This window comes from Mustelus asterias, chromosome 2, assembly GCF_964213995.1.
Source record: "Mustelus asterias chromosome 2, sMusAst1.hap1.1, whole genome shotgun sequence".
Taxonomy (NCBI): domain Eukaryota; kingdom Metazoa; phylum Chordata; class Chondrichthyes; order Carcharhiniformes; family Triakidae; genus Mustelus; species Mustelus asterias.
The window spans coordinates 135,505,920-135,528,208 of NC_135802.1; the positions used below are offsets into that span (position 1 = coordinate 135,505,920).

Sequence of the window (22,289 nt, forward strand, 5' to 3'; positions counted from 1 at the left end):
AACACATTGACGAAGGGAAGGCGGTAGATGTGGTTTATATGGATTTTAGCAAGGCATTCGATAAGGTCTCCCATGCAAGGCTTCTAGAAAAAGTGAGAGGACATGGGAGCCAAGGGGCTGCTGCCCGGCGGATCCAGAACTGGCTTGCCCAAAGGATGATGTGGAGATGCCGGCGTTGGACTGGGGTAAGACTGGACTGTGGGACTGTTGGACTGGGGTAAGACTGGACTGTGTGCATTCTCCAAGGCGGCCTTCACGACACACGACAGCGCAGAGTCGCTGAGCAGAAACTGATAGCCAAGTTCCGCAAACATGAGGACGGCCTAAACCGGGATGTTGGATTTATGTCACATTATCAGTAACCCCCACAGCTTTCCCCCTGATCTTGCAGAATCTCACTAGCTGTTCTGTCTGGAGACAATACACATCTCTTTAACCTGTGTTGAATGCTCCCTCCACCCACATTGTCTGTACCTTTAAGACCTGGCTGGCTGTAGAGATTTGCATTCTAATTAGTATTCTGTAACTTGATTTCTGTGTCTGTGCACTGTTGGAGAACAGATATCCACTCCATCTGATGAAGGAGCTGTGCTCCGAAAGCTTATGGTATTTGCTACCAAATAAACCTGTTGGACTTTAACCTGGTGTTGTGAGACTTCTTACTGTGCTTGCCCAAAGGAGGCAGAGAGTGGGTATAGATGGGTCTTTTTCTAAATGGAGGTCGGTCACCAGTGGTGTGCCCCAGGGATCTGTTCTGGGACCCTTGCTGTTTGTCATTTTCATGAATGACCTGGATGAGGAAGCGGAGGGATGGGTTGGTAAGTTTGCCGATGACACGAAGGTTGGTGGGGTTGTCGATAGTCTGGAAGGATGTCAGAAGTTACAGAGGGACATAGATAGGATGCAAGACTGGGCGGACAAGTGGCAGATGGACTTCAACCCAGATAAATGCGTCGTGGTCCATTTTGGTAGGACAAATGGGATGAAGGAGTACAATATAAAGGGAAAGACTCTTAGTACGGTAGAGGATCAGAAGGACCTTGGGGTCCGGGTCCATCGGCCCCGCAGGTGGAGGAGGTGGTTAAGAAGGCGTATGGTGTGCTGGCCTTTACCAATCGAGGGATTGAGTTTAGGAGTCCGGGGATAATGATGCAGCTATATAAGACCCTCGTCAGACCCCACTTGGAGTACTGTGCTCAGTTCTGGTCGCCTCACTATAGGAAGGATGTGGAAAAGATTGAAAGGGTGCAGAGGAGATTTACAAGGATGTTGCCTGGATTGAGTGGCATCCCTTATGAGGATAGGCTGAGGGAGCTCGGTCTTTTCTCCTTGGAGAGACGAGGGATGAGAGGAGACCTAATAGAGGTATATAAGATGTTGAGAGGCATAGATCGGGTGGACTCTGAGGCTTTTTCCCAGGGTGGAAACGTCTGCTACGAGAGGACACAGGTTTAAGGTGCTGGGGGGGTAGGTCCAGGGGAGATGTTAGGGGTACGTCTTTCACACAGAGGGTGGTGGGAGAGTGGAATCGGCTGCCGTCAGGGGTGGTGGAGGCGAACTCAATAGGGTCTTTTAAGAAACTCCTGGATGAGTACATGGAGCTTAATAGGATGGAGGGTTATAGGTAGGTCTAGAAGGTAGGGATGTGTTCGGCACAACTTGTGGGTCGAATGGCCTGCTTGTGCTGTAGTTTTTCTATGTTTCTAACTGTTGGCCAACTAATCTGAAAACAATTGTAATGGCCGCAACACATCATCATTTACTCCTCTGAACTCGAGGACTGTTCTGTGTGACTTTTAAAAATATTTACTTACTATTGGGCTTAATTCTTACCTGTAATCCCTATGATTGTAGATGCATGTGTTTTACCATTTCTCCTTGTCTTTTAGTAGTTAATAAACTTGCTCTATCTTAATTCAAGGAAGCCTGGTTGAATTGGCTCCTTTTTAAACATAATCATTGGGTCTGGAACAGTTATCCTTATATTAAACTTTTGTTGCCACCAGCAGAGCATGGGTTGAATAAAGACAAAGAGTCAGTCATCCCTCCTCACCTGGGTTTATGACACTTGGGGTATCCCAGCCAGATGGTGACAAATTGGGGGGTCTCACCCAGACTGATAACTTTAGGGAAACCCCATTTGGGGTTGATCATAACATTAAACATCAAGATAGAGTGCATTGTGGAGGTTTTCAAGAGAACATTGGATGAAGATGTCAATCATCATTCTTTCCATGCTGTAAACCTCTATGACTCTGTGCCAAGAATGTCATGCTATGTTGGGATTTGCAGGTGCACAGAAGAAACTTGGTGAACAGCAAGGGGACCTAGGTTTCACAAGACACTACCCACATGAGAGTGCCAGCAGGCAGGGGCTCACTTTGCTTGAACTAATTGAAGAGTCTGGTTCAAGACGTGCTTCCATGTGGACTATGACATTGCCCATTGCTGTCACAGTCAACATTACTCTCAATTTATTTGCCTCTGGCTCTTCCCACCGCACCTACTGAGCCATCCTGAGAGTCACTCACTCAGTTGCACAGAAATGTATAAAGCAGGTAAAGGATGGGTTGCCTTTCAGTGTGTCAACCTCCCATTGAAAAAGTTTATTTTGATTTGACTAGCACCTGAGAGTGGACAGCATTGTCTATCCATGAACATCATTACAAATTGACTGACATCCAGAGGACGTTTGCTGTGGGCCTGGTTCTAAACTGATAACTTTGAGGTGACCTTCTGTGCTGAACAACAGCTGCTGCAATTCTGTGCAATTTTAAAAAGTGAGATTTTGGCTTTCCAAATCCCTTGACCCAGAAACTTAAGAGATCATAACCAATGACAAGTCATCCAAGGGAAAAGTTGTAGGAAGTACCAGGGCTCCTCAATATCTTGACAGCTGTGTTTTGCCTGACTCTTGATCTTAAAGCAGCTCTTTTGCATGTTTCTTGATAAAGCTGCCAATCCTTTCTGAAGCTATATTCCTCTCCGTCTCTCTGACCTTCTATCCTACAATGTCTGTCATGTAAGTATCCAGCAATGAGTCCAACTCATTGCAACTCCCATTGTCTTTAACAGCTGACTCAATTACCTGTTCACAGCAAACTCCTTCTCCCCCACTATCTGCCTTTCCTTTGTTCTGGTGTCCCATTATTCGCTGACCTGAGTTTCCCTTTTGTCCTATCTCTTCTAATGCTATCTGGAATTCACACTGCCTTGATGTCCCCTCTCACCAGTCGCCTGAATTCCCCTTTTCTGAACACTTGCCTTTCTATCATCCCTTCTCCATCCTCCCCACAGACTGGCTGCCCGTGCCTCAATTCCTCAATGCCTAAATTCTTGGGACAATACCCACCCACTGGCTGAATCTTGCATCTCAGAGGATCTCCAAGGTATAAAAATAATATACTCAACAGCACTTTTTGATAGAATTCTCATTCCTCCTCTTCTCTTCTCAAGTGTCCTGATCCATCTAACTCCTCCATCTCCTCTCCTACCCACTCTCTCTTCTCCTGCCCGTTTCCCTTTGGTCCAAGTATGCTGAACCCTCTAACCTTGTTCACTACGTAAATACTCCACATATACTTCACCATCTCATTAGTGACACAAAGGAAAAGTGAAGAATACATAGTGAGTGGTCAAAAGAGCAAAAAGAAAAATAATGCAATTAGCATAACCAAATGATTTCAGCGGAGTCATTGGAAATTCTTCACCCTCCAATTGAAGATGTTTCCATCTCGTAACACTCCCACTTGCCTAATAAGCAAGATTTCCCACGGTAGACAGCCTTATTCCGTTCCCTTTGTATAGTACCCCTTGACAGCATTTACAATCTGTTGCAGGCCACAACCTAACTGGCTGTATTTCTCCTGTTGTGCCTACCGCACAGTCTGTTTTAACCCTTATGATGGACAAAGAACTGCGAGTAGACGTCTTGTTAGTACAACCAATGTTTATTTAAAACACACAATCAATAAACACCCACCCAACCAACAATAAGTTATCTTGCATAAAATACTAAAGTCCAAGTCCAATACAAGACCTTGACTTAACTTTGCGTGACTGGCAAGTACCCAAGCAGATATTGGCCTTTATCTGTGTGCTGGTCTCGGTCGTCCTCTGCGTAGTCTGGTCCTTTGGTCTGGTCTGGCACTCTGGCTCTGGTCTTCCTTCCTACTCAGGTGTGGTAGCTCTCCTCGTGCTGGTCATTGCTGGCGACAGTCACCGTTGTTGTAGCTCGTTCGTGCGGTCAGAGAAAGAGATTCTTGGTTGCGCAGCACCCTTTATACCCCGTTGGGTTTCGCGCCCCTTTTGGCCATTGCCAATCAATCGACCAGGACTTGACCACCCTGATCAATAAAGTCCAATTGGGTGCTGCCACACCAATCTCTGGGTGTGTCCCCAACGGCCATGTCTGTAGGTGCTGGGGGCATGTCGAATACACACCTCTCTCCCAAATAAGGGGCTACGGCGCCCCTATGTCTGGTAAACAACCCAGTTTGACCAGAAAGTCTCTTTTGTCTTGGAGATGACCCATATCCTGTGTATTCATTCGTCTGGGTTGCAGCCTGTTTATCTCTGGCTTTTAGGCTGCAGCCTGTCGTCTTAGTTCTTGCTCAATTGTCCCAGAGTGCTTTACAAATCGCCATTTTAGATGGCCCGTTTGGCCACACTCCTAACCAAATGGCTGCAGTTCTATGTCTCATCCCTCTATCCCCACTGACATCTCTGTCCTCAGTGCTCATCTCTTCTTCCCCTTGCCCACCACCTCCCCTCCCACAAACTTAAACACCCACTTGCATCTTATTCTGCCATCATTCTGCTGTCTTCCCTTCCCAGTGTGTCCCCCACGGTCCCCTCACCCCCACTTCCCTTCTCCCCTGCTTCCCTTCTCCCCCTCATCTCACCACTCCCTTCTCTCCCATATCCCCCTGCCCTCCTTCCCCCCTGCCTCCTCTCCATTCCCTCTTTCCACACACACACACCGCACCCCCCCCCCCCCCCCCACACCCTGGCCCGCCCCTTCTCTGTAGTTTGCAGATGACTTTTCAACATATTTTTATGTTTTTAGCTCCTCACGATTATACGTTCCGGTAATGAAATCTATTGTGGCATATGTTTATTTTCACACTTAAGCTATTTCATTACGACACCTGCCCGAACATGAATAGCTAATGTAACCACGCTGGACGATATTAAATGCAGTAATCCGTACACCTTAGGATGAATGATGTGACTGAGATAAAACCATGACAAGCTCTATTATTTGTATGGCCCCTGATATATCCGTGTACTATTGCATGAAGTCCAAGCAGTTAACACCATATGCATAAATAAGTAGTTTTACTGTGATACGCTCAGAGCTAAGTACCAATCAAAGCTGAGGTATCAAAAATGGTGACTTAAGGTATTGGAAACTCAATTCCAAAAGCTGACAACAGGAAAGGAATCCAGATGGTGGAGGGGGATTCTATTAACAAAATCCAAAGATGTGTGGGTTAGATTGATTGGCCATGATAAATTGCCCTTTAGTGTCAGAGGGTAAATATGTGGGGATAGAACCTGGGTGGGATTGTTGTTGGTGCAGGCTCAATGGGCCAAATGCCTCCTTCTGCATTGTAGATTCTATGAAATGCACTCTCTAATATGAATTATAGTTCATTACCTTTATCATTTGTGTGAACAATTCACCAATCCATGAACTTCCATTCCAAATCAGCAAACATGTATAAAGCAGTCTGGTCAAATCACATCAAACCCAACTGGGAAATATAAAATAAATGTCTGTCTGTCCCCACCCCCATGTCAGAGTCATAGTCTGTTGTATGGACTTCGCATGTTAGTTATAGTTTATTTGCATTGCTAAATTGAGTGGAGACTTTTGTCCAGGAGACTGTTTGCAGCTGAATTTAAATTCTGTTGTTTGCAAAATAGATATTTTTAGGAGAAACATTGTTGACAATATTTTGTAAGACTATGGACTTGATGTCAAACACAAAAAAAGAAAACAACAAAGTGTACAGCAGGTCCAGTCAACATTGGCAAAAAGTCAAGTGGCCTGAGCAGGTTAATTCTGATCTGATCATAACCTGTTGTTTCTCTGTCATTTTCAGTTTTTAGTTCAGATTTCCAGATGTTGTTGCTCTTTTCATTTGATATCAACTATAAGTTGCTTGCTTATTCAGCGTTAAACATTCAGAGCAATATTTTTCTTTATTTGCTAATAGTGAAGAAATAGATGTGAGTACGCAGTGTTCATGTCTGTAATTTTGTTAGAATTAGCTGGTTGTGACAAAGATGAAAGATTCTGTTTACAAAGGAAAGTTTAAAAAATATGGACTTTTTCACTGAAGTGGATTGAGGGGTGATCTAATACATGTTACAAAATTGTAAGATGATCAATAATGAAAGACTGTTTCCGTTGGTGAATCAGTAACAATGAGGCTTACGTACCACATTACTAGAAAAATGAAAGGAAAGTTGTGAAAAGCTTTCAAATAAAAGGTTATTAGAATATGAAATGCATTGCCGCAAGTAGATATTGAAGCAGAAACTATTAACATTTGTTTAAAAGGAAGCTGGAAAATTATCTGACGATGTAAACAAACTTATGAGAAAATAAAACGGGGTTAAGTAATTATCCACAACTGAAGAGCAAGAACCCAACAAAGATTTGGTGGACTGAATGAAAAATTAGCGTTCTGTAATTTTAACTAATTCATAATTATTGTGTTAACCGTGGCTCAGTGGTAACACTTGCCTTTGAGCCAGAAGGTCTGTGTTTTTCAGCAGGTTGTTAAACCAAGCATCTGTCTGACCTTTTGGATGGATGTAAAAGCTTCCACAGCACTACTCGAAGAAGTATAGGGGTCTGCCTCCGGTGTCCTGTCTCCATAACCAACAGCGCCAGAAACAAATGATCTGGTCATTCATCTCATAACTATTTGTGAGATTTGTAGAAGTTGCCTGCTGTGTTTTCCTACATTACACGAGTTTCAACACTTCATTGACTGTAAAGCATTTTGGACATTGAATTTGTAAAAGTTGCAATGCAAATGCACATGTTTTTCCTCTCATAACCCACAAGAATTAGGAGCCAGGAGTAAGCTGTTCAGCCCATTGCCATCTGATAAAAACATGGCTGATCTGGTTGTGGCCTCAACTCCATTTTTTTGTCTGCAACCCGTAATCTTTGACTCACTTGTCAATCAAAAATCTTATCTAACATGGCCTTGGATATTTCGATGACCCAACCTCCACAATTCTCTGGGGAAGAGTATGTCACAGAGAAAATATTTCTCCTCACCCCAGTCTTACATGGAAGACCCTAGTTCTAGACTCCCGAAAAAGAGAAACATCCTCTGACCTACTCCGTCAAGTGCCCTCAGGATCTTATATTTTTAAATAAAATCGCCTGTCATTCTTCTAAACTCCAATTAAGAAAATACTATGATTTGCAATATATTCATAATTGCTCACTCACAAGGACATGAGGGTGTCATTGGACAGTGGAGCACATGTAAACTATTTGATTAGTTTCTGCAATCCAGATTGACAACTTGACTGCACAACCTTTGTGTTCAGATGAAGCGTGAATGGCTGTTTAGCAACGATCAAAATGCAAATTAAGGGATAAAAGAAACAAGCCAGTAAAAAAAAGTCACATAGAACAAAATGGAGGCAGAGGTTATGATCTAAAGTTGTCGAAGTGAGTCCAGAAGGCTATAGCCAAAAAATGAGGTGCTGTTTCTTGAACTTGGTTCATTAGAACATTGTAGGTCATGGGCAAAAAGGTCATGGTGATGGGAATGAGGTGGAGAGTTAAAATGACAAATGACAGGAAGCACAGTGTCATGCCTGTGGTCTGAATGTAAGTATTCTGCAAAGTGGCTGCTCAGTTTACAATTGGCATCCCCAATGTAGAGGAGACCATGACGTGAACAGCAAATACAGTATACTAAATTGAGAGAAGAACATGTAAATTGCTGTTTCACTTGGGGGCCTAGATGGTGAGAAGCTGAAAGCACAGTTGTTGTACCTCCTGCGCATGCACGGAAAGGTGCTGTAAGAAAGGAAAGTTGGGGTTACTGATAAGTGAGCTAGGGTGTCGGAAGAAAACAATCCTTCGCAATGCTGAAAGGGAAAGGCAGAGGAAAATGTGTTTGGTGGTATCATGCTGGAGCTGCTAAAAATGGTGGAGGGTGATCCATCTTGAATAGAGGTCCAGCCATCTACTCTCCTCTGCTTGGCTGAGCTTGTTCTCACTTTGAACGACTTCTCTTGAACTTCATTTACTTCCTCCACATAAAAGGTGTTGCTATAGGTACTTACATGGGTCCTAGCTATTCCTGCCTTTTTGTGGTGCATGTGGAATATTCATTATTGCACTCCTATTTGGGGCCCTGTCCCTCATCTCTCTTTCTGATACATTGATGATTATCAGTGCTGCCTCCTGCTCTCACCGTGAACTGGAAAATTTGATTGACTCTGTTCCATTTTTTTGTTTCCCACCTTCACCTGGCCCATCTCTGACACTCCTTTCCCTTTCTCGACTTCTCTGTCTCCATTTCAGGGGAGAAGCTATCATCTAATATTCACTACAAAGTCATGGACTCCACCAGCTACCTTGACTGCCCTCTCTCACACCCTGTTTCCTGTAAGAGCTCCATTTCATTCTCCTAGTTTCACCACCTTCGTTATTTCTGTTCCGATGACGCAACCTTCCACACCAGTTCTTCTGATATTTCTTCCTTTTTCCCCAACCAAGGATTCCCACCCAACATGATTGACAGGGCCGCCACCATGCCTGATCCATTGCATGCACTCCTGTTTCATCTCCAAGAATAATGATAGGATTCCCCTCATCCTCATCTTTGCCCCAACAGCCACTGTATTCAGTGAGTCATCCTCTGCCATTTTCACCAGCTCCAGTGTGATGCCACCACCAAACACACCTTCTCCTGCCTTTTCCTTTCAGCATTCTGAAGGGACTGTCCTTCTACAAGAGCCTGGCCCACTCCTTAGTCACCCCCAACAACCCCACCCTTCCCCATGGCACCTTTCTGTGCAGGTGATGCAACATTTATCTTTTCACCTTCTCTTTCTCACCGTCCAAGACCCCAAACATTCCTTCCAAGTCCTTCCAAAGTCTGAGGTCATGTACAAACTGACTCAAGAACAGCTTCTTCCCTGCTGCCATCAGACTTTTGAATGGACCTACCTTGCATTAAGTTGATCTTTCTCTACACCCGAGCTATGACTGTAACACTACATTCTGCACACTCTCGTTTCCTTCTCTATGAACTGTATGCTTTGTCTGTATAGTGCACAAGAAAAATATTTTTCACCGTATACTAATATTTGTGACAATAATCAAATTAAGTGAAACAGTGATTTACTTGTGCTTCTTTTTACTTGGTATATTGCATTCACTGTTCATGACGTGGTCCCCTCTAAATTAGGGAGACCAAACATAGGCCGGGTGACTGCTTTGCAGAACAGGCCATAAGCATAACACTGAGCTTCTGTGGTTTGTTATTTTAATTCTCGACCTTACTCTCACATTGACTTTTCTGTCTATGGCCTACCACAGTGTTCCACTGAAGCTCAAGGCAAACCTGAGGAACAACATCTCATCTTTTGTCTCGGCACTCTCCAGCCTTCTTGACTCAATATTGAGTTCAACAACTTCGGAAATAACCTCTGCCTCCATCTTGTTCTTATGTGTTTTTTTTTGCTGGCTTGTTTCCTTTCTCCCTTTAATGTTGCATTTAAATGGTTGCTGTACAGCCATTCACGCCTCATCTGGGCAAAACCTTTGTTTCTTTACTATACCCATTACCACTCTTTGTCTTCTGTTAATTAAACTCTCCCGTGTTCCTATCATATACCTTTATTTTTGTTCTTCCTGCCCCTTTTCATGGCTTAAGAACTTTTACATTTCCCTCTTTCTTTCAGTCTGATAAAATAACATATTCAAGGCCTTAAAGAGGAAAGGGAGGTTGGAGATAGAGCAGTAATCAGCAACAAAATGTAAGGCTGATGGAAGAAGTAGTGATCACTTTGTATTATCACATGCTGCTTTGAATTCAGGAAATCTTTATAGCAATGCAAACTTTGAATTATTAATTGCACATTTTTTCCCTGGTTGGCAGAAGTTGAGTTGACAACTCGTCAACTTGGGAGATTTTAAAGTAACATTTGGCTTGATAGCACAACATATTGATGTGATGTTCCACAGACCCTAATCAAGCAGTCAGGTCGAGTTAACCAAAAGGAGAAAAGAAAAAAATTGAGAGCAAGTCAGTTCCAACTGCTTGTTTAAAAATAGCATTGGCAAAGGTGTGAATGTACAGTCGTTAATTAATGCTTGTGAAGAACAATCCTATTCATTAAATTCACTAGTTGGGCGGTAGGGTGGCATAGTGATTAGCACTGCTGCCTCACAGCGCCAGGCACCCAGGGTCAATTCCTGACTTGGGTCAATGTCTGTGCGAAGTCTGCATGTTCTCTCCGTGTCTGCGTGGGTTTCCTCCAGGTGCTCCGGTTTCCTCCCACAGTCCGAAAGCCGTGCTGCTTAGGTGGGTTGGCCATGCTAAATTCTCCCTCTGTACCCAAACAGGCGTTGGAGTGTGACTACTCGGGGATTTTCACAGTACCTTCATTGCAGTGTTAATGTAAGCCTACTTGTGACACTAAACTTTAGTTCCTGTGCAGGAGGATGAGAACATTTCGAACAGCTGAGAGAAGCAAATTCAGTTTGGCAGCTATAGGAGGAATAAAGTGAGAACTTTTTCACTTTATAAAGCCCAGTGATGTTTCAGTTACAAGTTACAATGGCTAGTGCATGACTGAATATATGGAGAGTTTGCCTGCTTACCTAGCAGTTACTTAAACATGTTATAAAAAGATTGTTGTCAAATTCTCATCAATAATGGTGCCAAAATGTTTTTCCCATTAGGTTCAGCAAATAGATCGTGTAGTTGAAGTCGTTGAAGAAACAATTAAAGGTGAGTAGATTCTTGAAACATTGTAAACTAGTTTTATGCATAAATCTTAATTTGTGATCACAATGTGACAGTACGTTTGATTTTAGTCTTATATAAAACATGTTTATGCCCGAAAGCAAACCTTTCTGATGGTTTACTCCCATTTTTTTAAATCATAGGCGTCTGGTTGCAGTATGTATCTTTTTAGGTTTTACAATATGTGGTCAAGCGCTTTACATTACTAGATAATTTAATCTGATTGAACTGAAAGCAATACTATATACTCAACATAAAGGAATTGTTGTTGGAAATTCTATAATTATGCTTTTCAAATGCTGCTTCCAATTAAATCATTCTGAGTAGTATTTAACAAGTGGTTGAGCAACATTTGGAGGCGGGACTGATGAGATTGTATTTTAGTTTAATTTATTATTGTCAAATGTATTGGTATACAGTGTAAACTATTGTTTCTTGCGCACTATACAAACAAAGCATGCCGTACATACAGAAGGAAAGGAGAGGGTGCAGAATGTAGTGTTACAGTCATAGCTAGGGTGTAGAGAAAGATCAACTTAATATGAGGTAGGTCCATTCAAAAATCTGATGGCAGCAGGGAAGGAGTGTTCTTGAGTCAGTTGGTACATGACCTCAGACTTTATCCTTTTCCCAAGAAGGTGAAGAGAGTATGTTTGAGGTGTGCGAGGATTTTGATTATGCTGGCTGCTTTTCCAAGGCAGCGGGAAGTGTAGACAGAGTCAATGGATGGGAGGCTGGTTTGCGTGATAGACTGGGTTTCATTCACAACCCTTTGTAGTTTTTTGCGGTCTTGGACAGAGCAGGAACTATACCAAGCTGAGATACAGCCAGAAAGAATGCTTACTATGATGCATCTATAAAGGTTGGTGAGACTCGTAGCGGACATGCCAAATGTCCTTAGCCTCCTGAGAGTGCTTTCTTAATTATGGCGCAGCTTGGAGGGACCACGACAGGTTGTTGGTGATCTGGACACCTAGAAACTTGAAACACTTGACCATTTCCACTTCATCCCTGTTGATGTAGACAGGGGCTATCCTCTACTACACTCCCTGAAGCCGATGACTATCTCCTTCGCTTTACTGACATTGAGGGAGAGATTATTGTCATTGCACCAGTTCACCAGATTCTCTAACTCTTTCCTGTACTCCATCTCATCATTGTTTGAGATCTGACCCACTATGATGGTGTCATCAGCAAACTTGAAAATTGAGTTGGAGGGGAATTTGGCCACACAGCCAAAGATGTATAAGGAATATAGTAAGGGGCTGACGATACAGTCTTGTGGGGCACAAGTGTTGAGGATGATCGTGGAGGAGGTTTGGTTGCCTCTCCTTGTTGCAGTTTGTGGGTTAGAAAGTCCAGGATCCAGTTGTAGAGAGAGGAGCCGAGCCCTAGGCCATGGAGATGAGTTTTGTAGGAATATTGTTATTGTAGGCTGAGCTGTCGTCAGTAAATAGGAGTCTGATGTAAGTGTCTTTGTTATCCAGGTCTTCCAGGGTTGAGTGTAGGGCCAGGGAGATGGCATCTGCTATGGATCTGTTGCGACGAACTGTAGTGGATGCAGGCAATCTGGGGGCCAGAATTGATTTGTGCCATGACTAACTTTTGTAATTATGTGAAGTGATGTTTACTCAACATGTCAAGAATCTTCTATTTTGTCACCTGTTGATAATTGTACTTCAAGGTGTCAGAAAAAAGATTTATAACTCTGATGCTGGAAAGTTTATTTGATAATTTGCATCATAGAGGATTGGGTGTATGAAGGTCATCCATTGCATAATACAATTGCTTGAATTTTCGTACTAATCTCGCCTTGGAGCGGGGCAGGGTGAGGTGCCAGCTGTTATTTTGGAAATATTTAATGAACTGGATTGGTATTGAGCTACAGTGGAGTTTATTTCTTTGGGTTTTTGTTTATTTTTAGTGGAGGGGTCCCATTCATATTGCTAAATGTTACTGGGGCATGCCAGAAGGCAGACAACATCAACAACGTGTATGTTTATAGCACCTTTAAAGGAATGAGGTGCTTTACAGGACACTATAGAACAAAAGAAAGTCACACAACTCGGGGATGCTCAAGAGGCTAGAATTAGAAGAGCGCAGATATCTTGGAAAGGTTGTGGGGCTGGAGGAGAGTACAGAAATAGAGAGATCATGGAGAAATTTGAAAATAAAGATGAGATTTAAAAATTTTTCTTATTCATTCATGGGATGTAGGCACCACTGGCTAGACCAGCATTCATTGCCCATCACTAATTGGACTGGAGAAGATGGTGATGAGTTCCCTTCTTGAACCGCTGCAGTCCACTTGACCAGAAGCTAATGTCAATCGGTGAGCACAGGGGTGATAATTGAATGAGACTTGGTGCGAGTTAAGGCACGGGAAGCAGAGTTTGTGATGATTTCAAGTTTACGGAGAGTAGTTTGTCGGAGATTAACCAGGAATGCATTGGAATAGTCAAACATAGAGACAATAAAGGCATAATTAAGGGTTTTAGTAGCAGATGAGCTGAAATTGGGGTGAAGTTGGGTGATGAAAATAGGCGATCTTATTGATGATAGGAGGTTGGTATTTCACCTTGGAATCAAATGTAACACCAAGGTTGCGAACAGACTGACTCAAATTCAGGCTGTTGCTAGGGAGAGGGATGGAGTCAGTAGCTAGGGAACAGAATTTGGAAATTGAGCCAAAAGCAATTACTTCAATCTTTCCAATATTTAACAGGAGGAAGTTTCTGCTCATCCAGTGCTGCCTGTATATAGTGAAAGTGACACAGAGCTGACGGAGGCCCTCCCTCCTTCAAAAGCATCTCTGTCACCATTCAGGCCATTTAGTGAAAGAATTCTGAAAAAAAACAGATACAGAGATGAGTAAAAGACAAAACAGACTGATAAAAACAATGTGAAAGAATGGAAAGGAGACTTTTGCACTTGAATAGGCTATATTCGCAGTCTATTTTATTCGAACAGAAACTTGCCTGAAATGTTTTTCTTGAAAAAAGGAAAATGTCATGATATTAGAAAGATTGTTGTATTGGTCTTCGGTATTAGAGACAATATGGTGCACTCTACTTCATCAGGCCACTTGACCTGAGAGTTAGAGGTCAGATAGCACTTGTAAATGTAAGCTGTTATCAGATTGTAGGCTTAGGCAACAGGCCTGAAATTGTATATATGCTCTGTTCTTAATAAAGTTAGTTTACAATAATTATATTGGCCATCCTGCAACATAAAAACAAGACAAAAACCATTATCCAACAGTCTTGAATATGCATGCAGACTTGCACACCATCACTTTGGACTTGCATGGGATGCATCAATGTCTCTATAAGAGGGGCACAGGGCTCCTGAAGGGATCTCCCTCCAATGCCCCTTCTTAAGGAGTCAGGGAGGGGCCATTAGGCAGCCATAGCGAGCAGGGGGGTCAGCTGGACAACCCGAGGTGATCCACCCAGGACTCTACTGGACTGTTCAGCCTTTCTAAGTCCCCTCTGCTTGTTACCCCAGCAATTTCAACTGCTCAGGCTGAGAAGTGTGCACCTGATGCACAGCGGGAGACCCAAAAAAAAGCCTGGGTCTTCCAAATCTCAGCTCCCCAGAGAATGCCAGCCGAAGTCATCTCAGACAACAGGGCAGAGCAGTCAGCAGGCTGCCTCTACCTCTGCTGTGGATGTCAGCGATGCCTCTAGACGCAGTGATAGGGTAAGAAAATTAAGAAAGATTGAGAGCGCAAAGGTGGGATGAGTATTCACTCACTGTATGCTCTTCACATCTATAAAAATATGTCGCTTAGCTAAAATTTTCATCTTGTGAATGGCTCTTCTATCTGTTGCAATGCTCTGATGTCATTCAAAGGTAACAGTTGCCCCCTCTCCTCACTTATTTCCCATCCTGTGCCTCCGGTCTATGTATCTGCCGCAATCTCAGTAAGTGAACCACCTTTCTGACCACAGCAGTGACATGAGCAAGACCTCTTGCTCTAACAACATGCTGGTTAATAGAACAAAGAACCGTACAGCACAGAAACAGGCCCTTCTACCTATGATGTTATGACGCCAAATTCAACTAATCCCTTCTGCCTGCCCTTGGTCCATATTCCTCTATTCCTTGCACATCTAAAAGCCCCTTAAACACCCCTATCGTATCTGCCTGCACCACCACCCTTGGCAGCATGTGTACCACTCTGTGTAAAAATACTTGTCTCTTACATCTCCTTTGAACTTTCCTCCCCACACCTAAAATTCATGCCCCCTAGTATTAGACATTTCAACTCTAGGAAAAAGATTCTGACTGTCAACCCTATCTACGCCTCTCATAATTTTATAGACTTCTATCAGGTCTCCCCTCAGCCTCGGTGCTCCAGAGAAAACAACCCTAGTTTGTCCAGCCTCTCCTTATAGCTCATACCCTCTAATCTAGGTAGCATCATTTTAAACCTCTTCTGCACCCTCTCCAAAGCCTCCACATCCTTCCTCTAATGTGGCAACCAGAATTGAACTCTTCAGTACTCTTAATGCGACCTAACTAAAGTTTTATAAAGCTGCAACATGACATCCTGACTGTTGTACTTAATGCCCTGACCAATAAAGGCAAGCATGCCATACACCTGCTTTACCACCCTATCTACTTGTGTGGCCGCTATCAGGGAGCTATGGACTTGAATCCCAAGATCCCTCTGTACATCAATGCTGTTCAGGATCCTGCCATTCACTGTATATTTACCCTTAACATTTGATCTCCCAAAGTGCAACACCTGCACTTGGGAAATGCATGTCTTAGACTTGTGTCACAAGATCATATCATGTGGCTCATGAGTGTAGATTTTTCAGTTTGGTTTATTCTCCTGATCCATGTGGATTTTATAGGTTTTAGTAGCGACCCCATTGGAGTCAATCTAACTCGGTGCATTTTTCGATGACCACTTTTTAATGTCTGTCAAGCTTGAGTGTAGGTTACATTTCAAGTAATAGTCAGGGGTCTTTGGCACTCGTGGCAGCCTATATCGTGACATTGGGATAGCTATACATCGCCCCTCTAGTAGTTCCCATTCTCCACCTGCATGGTGCAGAGCTATGGACCTAACTAGCACCTGATGACTCCTGAAATGTCTGCTAGATCGCCGCAACTTTGCGAGATCAGAGGTGTTTATAGGCCCCAGATGCCAGACTATTAAATGGAAGGATGATGCTTTGGACCTGAAGGTCTGGCTAGTGTGGCTTGACACAATCCCTGAGCTAGCTCTCAGATGGGCATCGTCATTGTTATCTGATTGTGACAATACCATCAGTGTCCCAGGATTCTTTGTGTATTTCTGAAACCACTGGAATGAAAATGTAGATGCCTCAAATGGGATCAGAACAAAGCTTCACTACATCTAAAGTGTCGTCTTTGTTATCTGAAGCACACTCTGTGTATGCAAAGGTGACCTGAATCCCAGTTTGCATCCTTGACCAAGGGCGTGAGAGAACACTGTGTCCTAATGAATGATCTTGTGCTAGAGACTCATAAATGAGGATCAGGCCAGAATGCTATTCTAGCATGAGAGATTGGCTCATGCTAGAATAGATTCAGATCAGTTTTCTGACATTCATACCAGAACCAGTGATTGATGATTGTCCTCCTTGTGATGCCTTGCAACACTCGAGGCATGCTGCCCTGAGTACACCGAGGTTTACAGTGCAGATCCTGCCTCTTAAATCTGCCTCAGGCACGATACTTGTAAAGGCAGCACCGTGTCTAATTTCTTCAAAGTGCGCTGGTGGAGTTCTTGCCCCACTACAGAACGGCCACATGCTCCAGTCTGCCTTGGCTCCCAAGAATGAGGCCATCTTCATACAAGAGTGAGACTATTAATTCTTAGACTAACTGAGATTCTGAGGAGAGCAAAGAAGGGTTAATGTTGAGCCTGCATGGAGGAACAGGTGAAAGAGACTCATGTGACCTATTCGTCATTTCTATCATGGAACCTTGTGGCTATAAGGATCTCACGGGCATGCCTGCTGTGTCTGGACAGTGGTTTGGTCACTTCCTCTGGGGTTTCAACATCCTTACCCTCATCAGGCTCATTCTTCTCGACATCCTCCTCATCGGAGGAGCCGTGCAACTCCACCATTTCTCCATCTGGCAACTCGCCCCCCCCTTTTGGAGCACCAGGTTGCACAGAGTGCAACACACCACAATAATGTCAGAGACCCCGTGGATAGAGTTCAGGAGAGTGCCACCTGACTAATCCAGATATCTGAAACGTATCTTCAACATGCCAATGATCTGTTCAAACTAGGAGCATGTCACAGAATGAGCCACACTATACTTCTCTGAAGAACTTTGTGGCTGTGAGATCTCTGCACATTCTATTGCTCTGGCAGCCTAGCTGATGTCATCCAGGATGCATTTCAATGTGGATGATTGTGATATTCCGCATAGATGAGTGCAGTGGTCACCTTTAGAGCCACTGGCAATGGATAACCTTCCAGATCATCCTGAAGAGATGTGAGCCATCATTTCCCTTGACAAAGTATCTACGCCATATCCCTTAATCACCTGAAAATATGAGTGGTGTCATGCCAAACGCCTCCATGGAATTGGTCTCTCCTCCTCAGCTTCTGGGTCTTCATGAGACTCTGTTGGTCCATGTTCCTTGGGGCCAGGTTCTTCCCTTTGCCCTGCAAAGGCCCTCCTTCTCCTCAGTTGCATGAAAGCCACAAAAAAGTGTTGCCTGCTGCCTGTATTCTGCATTCCACTTCACTTCTATGGAAAAATTGAACAGAGTCGTGATTGAAACAAAAACCCTGCAACTATCACCTTCCATTACCAAGCTTGGGAGTCATAGTGAAGTCTTTGGGCTGCCCTCACTCCAGGCATTCCATCCCCAGATCCTCCCTTGCACCTGTAGCACAGCCTTCAGGATCGCTGAAGATAACCCTACCACCCTCCCCCCAAATGCCTTCAGCATGAAGCACATTCACAAAGGGGCTTGTATCTGGGTGAGTACAGCCAGGAACTATACACCTCAGTCAGGGTATTGTCAGGCTGATCCCTTTGGAGTAGACTACAGCTCAGCCTGGCAGTAATGCTATGGCTATAGTAGTTGACACACCTGAACTTTTCAGCTGCATTGTGTAGAGGTCTTTGGAATATTTTGCAGATGCACTTTATCTGTTGCCCCTTATAGTCGGTTCCTTCTAATCTTTGTACATTCCTATGAGAGGATCAAATGGTCATTCAAGCCCAATCAGCATTTTGCTCCAAATGGAAATGGATTCTTGCAAGAATGCAGACCATGAGTTAAGGTGCTCAAATGCTTAATTTGACTCTCCCAAGCATGACTCAGCTGAGCTTTGCTCACCATGTCCTGAATCGGAAATTATTAAGGTGTCCCTCCGATCAGCCCAAAAGTGCATGAGTTGACTTCTTCCACAAACCCTCAAATGCCTCTCTCGGCCATTTTCTTTGCAGCTTACTTTTTAATTGCATTATTAGATCAGCTGTTGAAATGGTGCTGCTGTGCTTTATGGCCGGTCCCCAGATGAGGTTCAAATTTGTTAACCCGGGAGAGATCCCTAAATGATTTACCATCTAGCTGGCATGCCCCCAAACCTTTATGCCCTACATGAGGAGATATGAACCGGCTCCCTTTCTTTATTCAACCCTCTGCTGACCTCCACAAGTTTAACCTAAAAAGGATCGCTTCCTTTCAGGATCCCTTTTCCCAGTGCTAATATTTGTTTCAAAAGGAACCAATTTAACCAGGCTTTCTTGAGTTAAAGATAGAGTGAGTTTATTCACCACCAAAGGCAAGAAAATGATAAAACACAAACATACACATACATACAGATTAGAAGTGTGAATCGAGTCCAGAATAAGCTTAAAAAAATGTATATGAAACAATCCTTGACTCGTGAGCAGTGGATGATTAAGTGTAATGATTCAAGATTCCAGTAGCACTGATTTCAGACAAATCGGTGGTTTTGAGTAGAGTTGATTTCATCAGGTGAATATTCTGTTTTGAGATTCTGGTTTTCTGCAGTTTGACAGAATAGGATTTCTCTTGAGAGGATACTCATTGCCCTTTATGTCCTGTTGTCTCCATCAGAAATGGCAATTAGTTTCTGGGTGCTTTAGAAATACCTCGCCTGGAAATAGGATTTTTCAATTGTCTCTTTCATTCTTGGGCACCTTTGGCTTCTATGTCCATTTTTTAAAAAACTCAGGTCTTATTTAAAGTTCAGAATTTTCAGTCGCAATTCGATGCTTTTCCCTCATTATTATGGCAGCTTCTATCATAAAATAAATTTTGGAAAATATAGAAAACTCGTTTGCATTTGCCTTTATGGTAAAGTATATGACTTGTGACATGTTAGTAACATAGAATTACCCAGCATAGAAATCTGTCAATCAGCCAACTGATCCATGCCAGTGCTTATGAGGTTTGATCCACTTTTAACTGAAAACCCCTGTTTGCTGCAATTCTAAGGTAAGAGCATTGATGCATTAAATCTTCTGCATTATGAAGGATAGAATGCAAGTATTCTAAGATCTAAGATGAGCTGTGGAATGGGACTGAGGAAGAGGGGCCCAACATGTTGTCCCTTGGATATCTTCTAACAAGAGTTTCTTTGATCATTAATTCATGTGCTCTTCCAATGGGACAGTAGAGAGTGAGAAGGCAAACGTAAGGAGGAAATAATATTTTGAATTGTAGGGAGATCACACTTGTGATTACTTGTGATTGCACGCTTGTAGGGAGTTAGCGCTGCTGCCTCACAGCGGCAGGGACTTGGGTTTGATTCTGACCTTGGGTGACTGTGTGGAGTTTGCACATTCTCCTCGTAACTGCGTGGGTTTCCTCCAGGTGTTCCGGTTTAGAAGTGCAGGTTAGGTGGAGTGGCCATGCTAAATTGCCCCTTAGTGTTCAAAGATGTCTATGTTAGGTGGATTAGCTATGGTAAATGCATGGAGTTATGGGGATAGAGTGGTGCCGGGGGCTTGGGTAAGATGCTTTTTTGGTGAGTCTGTGTAGACTCGATGTGCTGAATGACGTCCTTCTGCACCATAAGGATTCTATGATTCTCTTTTAAATAAAGCAAAATATATATTAAACATGTACTGGTTGTAAGCTACACTTCTGACTACAGTGGCTAAGTGCAAAAATCAGTGAAGGTAAATTGAAATTGGTGTTACAACAGTAAAATGCTTAGATTATTTGACAAGCAGGCTGATTTTGATTTTAGGAAGCAACTCTGTATACCTGTGTAATGTTATAAAACCCTGTGGCCTAAAAATGATGATTCTGCTAACTTAATAAAATTTAAACTTCTTCCCCAATACAGAAGCTATTTTTATTATGGATTGTATAGCAAACTCTTGTTTCTTTGCACTGTTGCTGATCTCACTAAAATTACTAGGAAGTGCCTGGTGACATTTGTTAATCAGTTTGACCTGACAATGGAAGCAGTGTCTATTCTTAGTTCTGAAGTTAATGAAGTTCTATCACAAACTGTTTTTCTTTGATATTTTGCAAGTATGTCTCATTACCAACGACAAGGGGTGTAAATTTGGGGTTAGATGATGAAAGGGTATAATTCAAGAGCTTTAAATCATTTGCTTCATTAGCGATTAATCATAACTTGTTTAATGGGTGGGATATTGTGGAGACAGCAAAATTTTGTATGATTTTTGTTGGTGTGAACTATGCTCTGAATCAGATTCCTGAAAGAATAATTATTATTAAGTACTGCACTGTAAGACTTTGACAAGTTACTTTGCATTACATGAATTGATTTGCCATTGTTCAGCTTGCACTTTATGATCCCAATAGTTGATTAAAAATGGTGATTCATAAGCTGTTGCAATGGCAGTATTCTTTCTGCAGCATAGTGCAATTTTTATAGTGCCAGAGAAAGTGATTAAGACAAACCATTTGACTCTCTCAAAATGCCAACCAGTCAGCTTATTCAGCCCATTAATAAAATAAGTTCATGAATAAGAAGAACCACATCATAACATGTTGAGTACTTAGGTGTACTTTTGATCTGATGAATCAATCATTGAGAAAATGTCCCCCCCCATTCTTAAATTTGCATTGTAAGCTTAATATTATAAGAAGACACTATGTTTGATGGTTTTATCTGAAAAATGCTGATGTTTTAAATGTATTCTTGGTAATAGATGAACTGGGACAGATTGACTAGCACATTTTGAGAAGTATTAAATGTACTGGTATAGGTACCACACTGTCGCATAAAAGATATTCTTCCATGGTTGGAGTTGAGGTACAGTGAGCAACGGTTTACAGTGCAGCTGTTTTGTTCCATCTAACTTTTGGATGCCAGTACAAATTATGGGTGACTAAAAAGTTAAGTCGATTTCCTTTCCCAGCAGGTGGTCCATGAACTGAAATGAAATTCAAAGAATGACCAGATTTGTTCCTTTTGAAGAACGGATTTTCTTTCACTTGAAAATTGACAATTGCAAACCCCTGAAAATTTTTCCTATCACAAGATTTGGTTTGTGTCTTTTCACCTACATGTTGAGAAGGCATTTAATGTAGTTTGCACTGTTCCATCTTCTTCCCCAATACATTGGGAAAGCTAACTAACCCAAGGATTTGTTACTTGCATCAGTATGTTTGTTGAAAAATTATGTTTAATGCTCAACAAGAAATCAAAAAAATCATTATGTAAAAGTGCTCAAGAGTTTTGCAACTCAACAAGATGTAATGTTAATTTCTTTTCATGATTATTATATATTATATATATGTAACTGAAAATCTTGAGATTGTTGGTGAAAACCTCAAAAACCATCACAGATTAACTCTAACAATTCTCCAAAGACTAGTACTCTGCTATTCCGGCCATACGGTCCAACATTGTTAACTTAATATTTGCTTCTTCATCCTACCCAGCCCTTGAATGTACTCACTAACTTCGTAGCCCCTTTAGATCAATTCACTGACCACTTTCATGGCCAATATACAACACTTCATTTACTATTTATTTGACCAAATGCTGCATTTAGTTTTGATATCCAGGTCATTAATATCTACTTGGAATAGAGGTCCAGATATAGGTCCTTGCTAGACTACTTGAGACATTCATCTATCACAATTTATGCCTTTCACTTTGATTCTTAATTATTATCCAACAGTCAATCCTCTCCTAACTGGGAACGGTACAATATTTCAGTAACCCTCAACGTCTTCCTACAAAAATAAATATATCACTATCCTTAAAAAGGACATACTCTCACAAAAAATGTGCCTCAATCTTA

At 42.4% G+C, this 22,289-nt stretch overlaps 1 protein-coding gene across 2 annotated transcripts in view; it reads left to right on the top strand.

Annotated features, from left to right (window-relative positions):
* The window catches only part of cdkal1 (CDK5 regulatory subunit associated protein 1-like 1), a 630,648-nt gene that overhangs the window by 120,147 nt on the left and 488,212 nt on the right, over positions 1-22,289 (top strand). For both annotated transcript variants that reach the window (XM_078241916.1, XM_078241914.1), the window contains one exon: positions 10,958-11,006. In XM_078241916.1, coding sequence (XP_078098042.1) covers positions 10,958-11,006 — 49 coding nt within the window. The remainder of the gene's footprint in view (positions 1-10,957; positions 11,007-22,289) is intronic.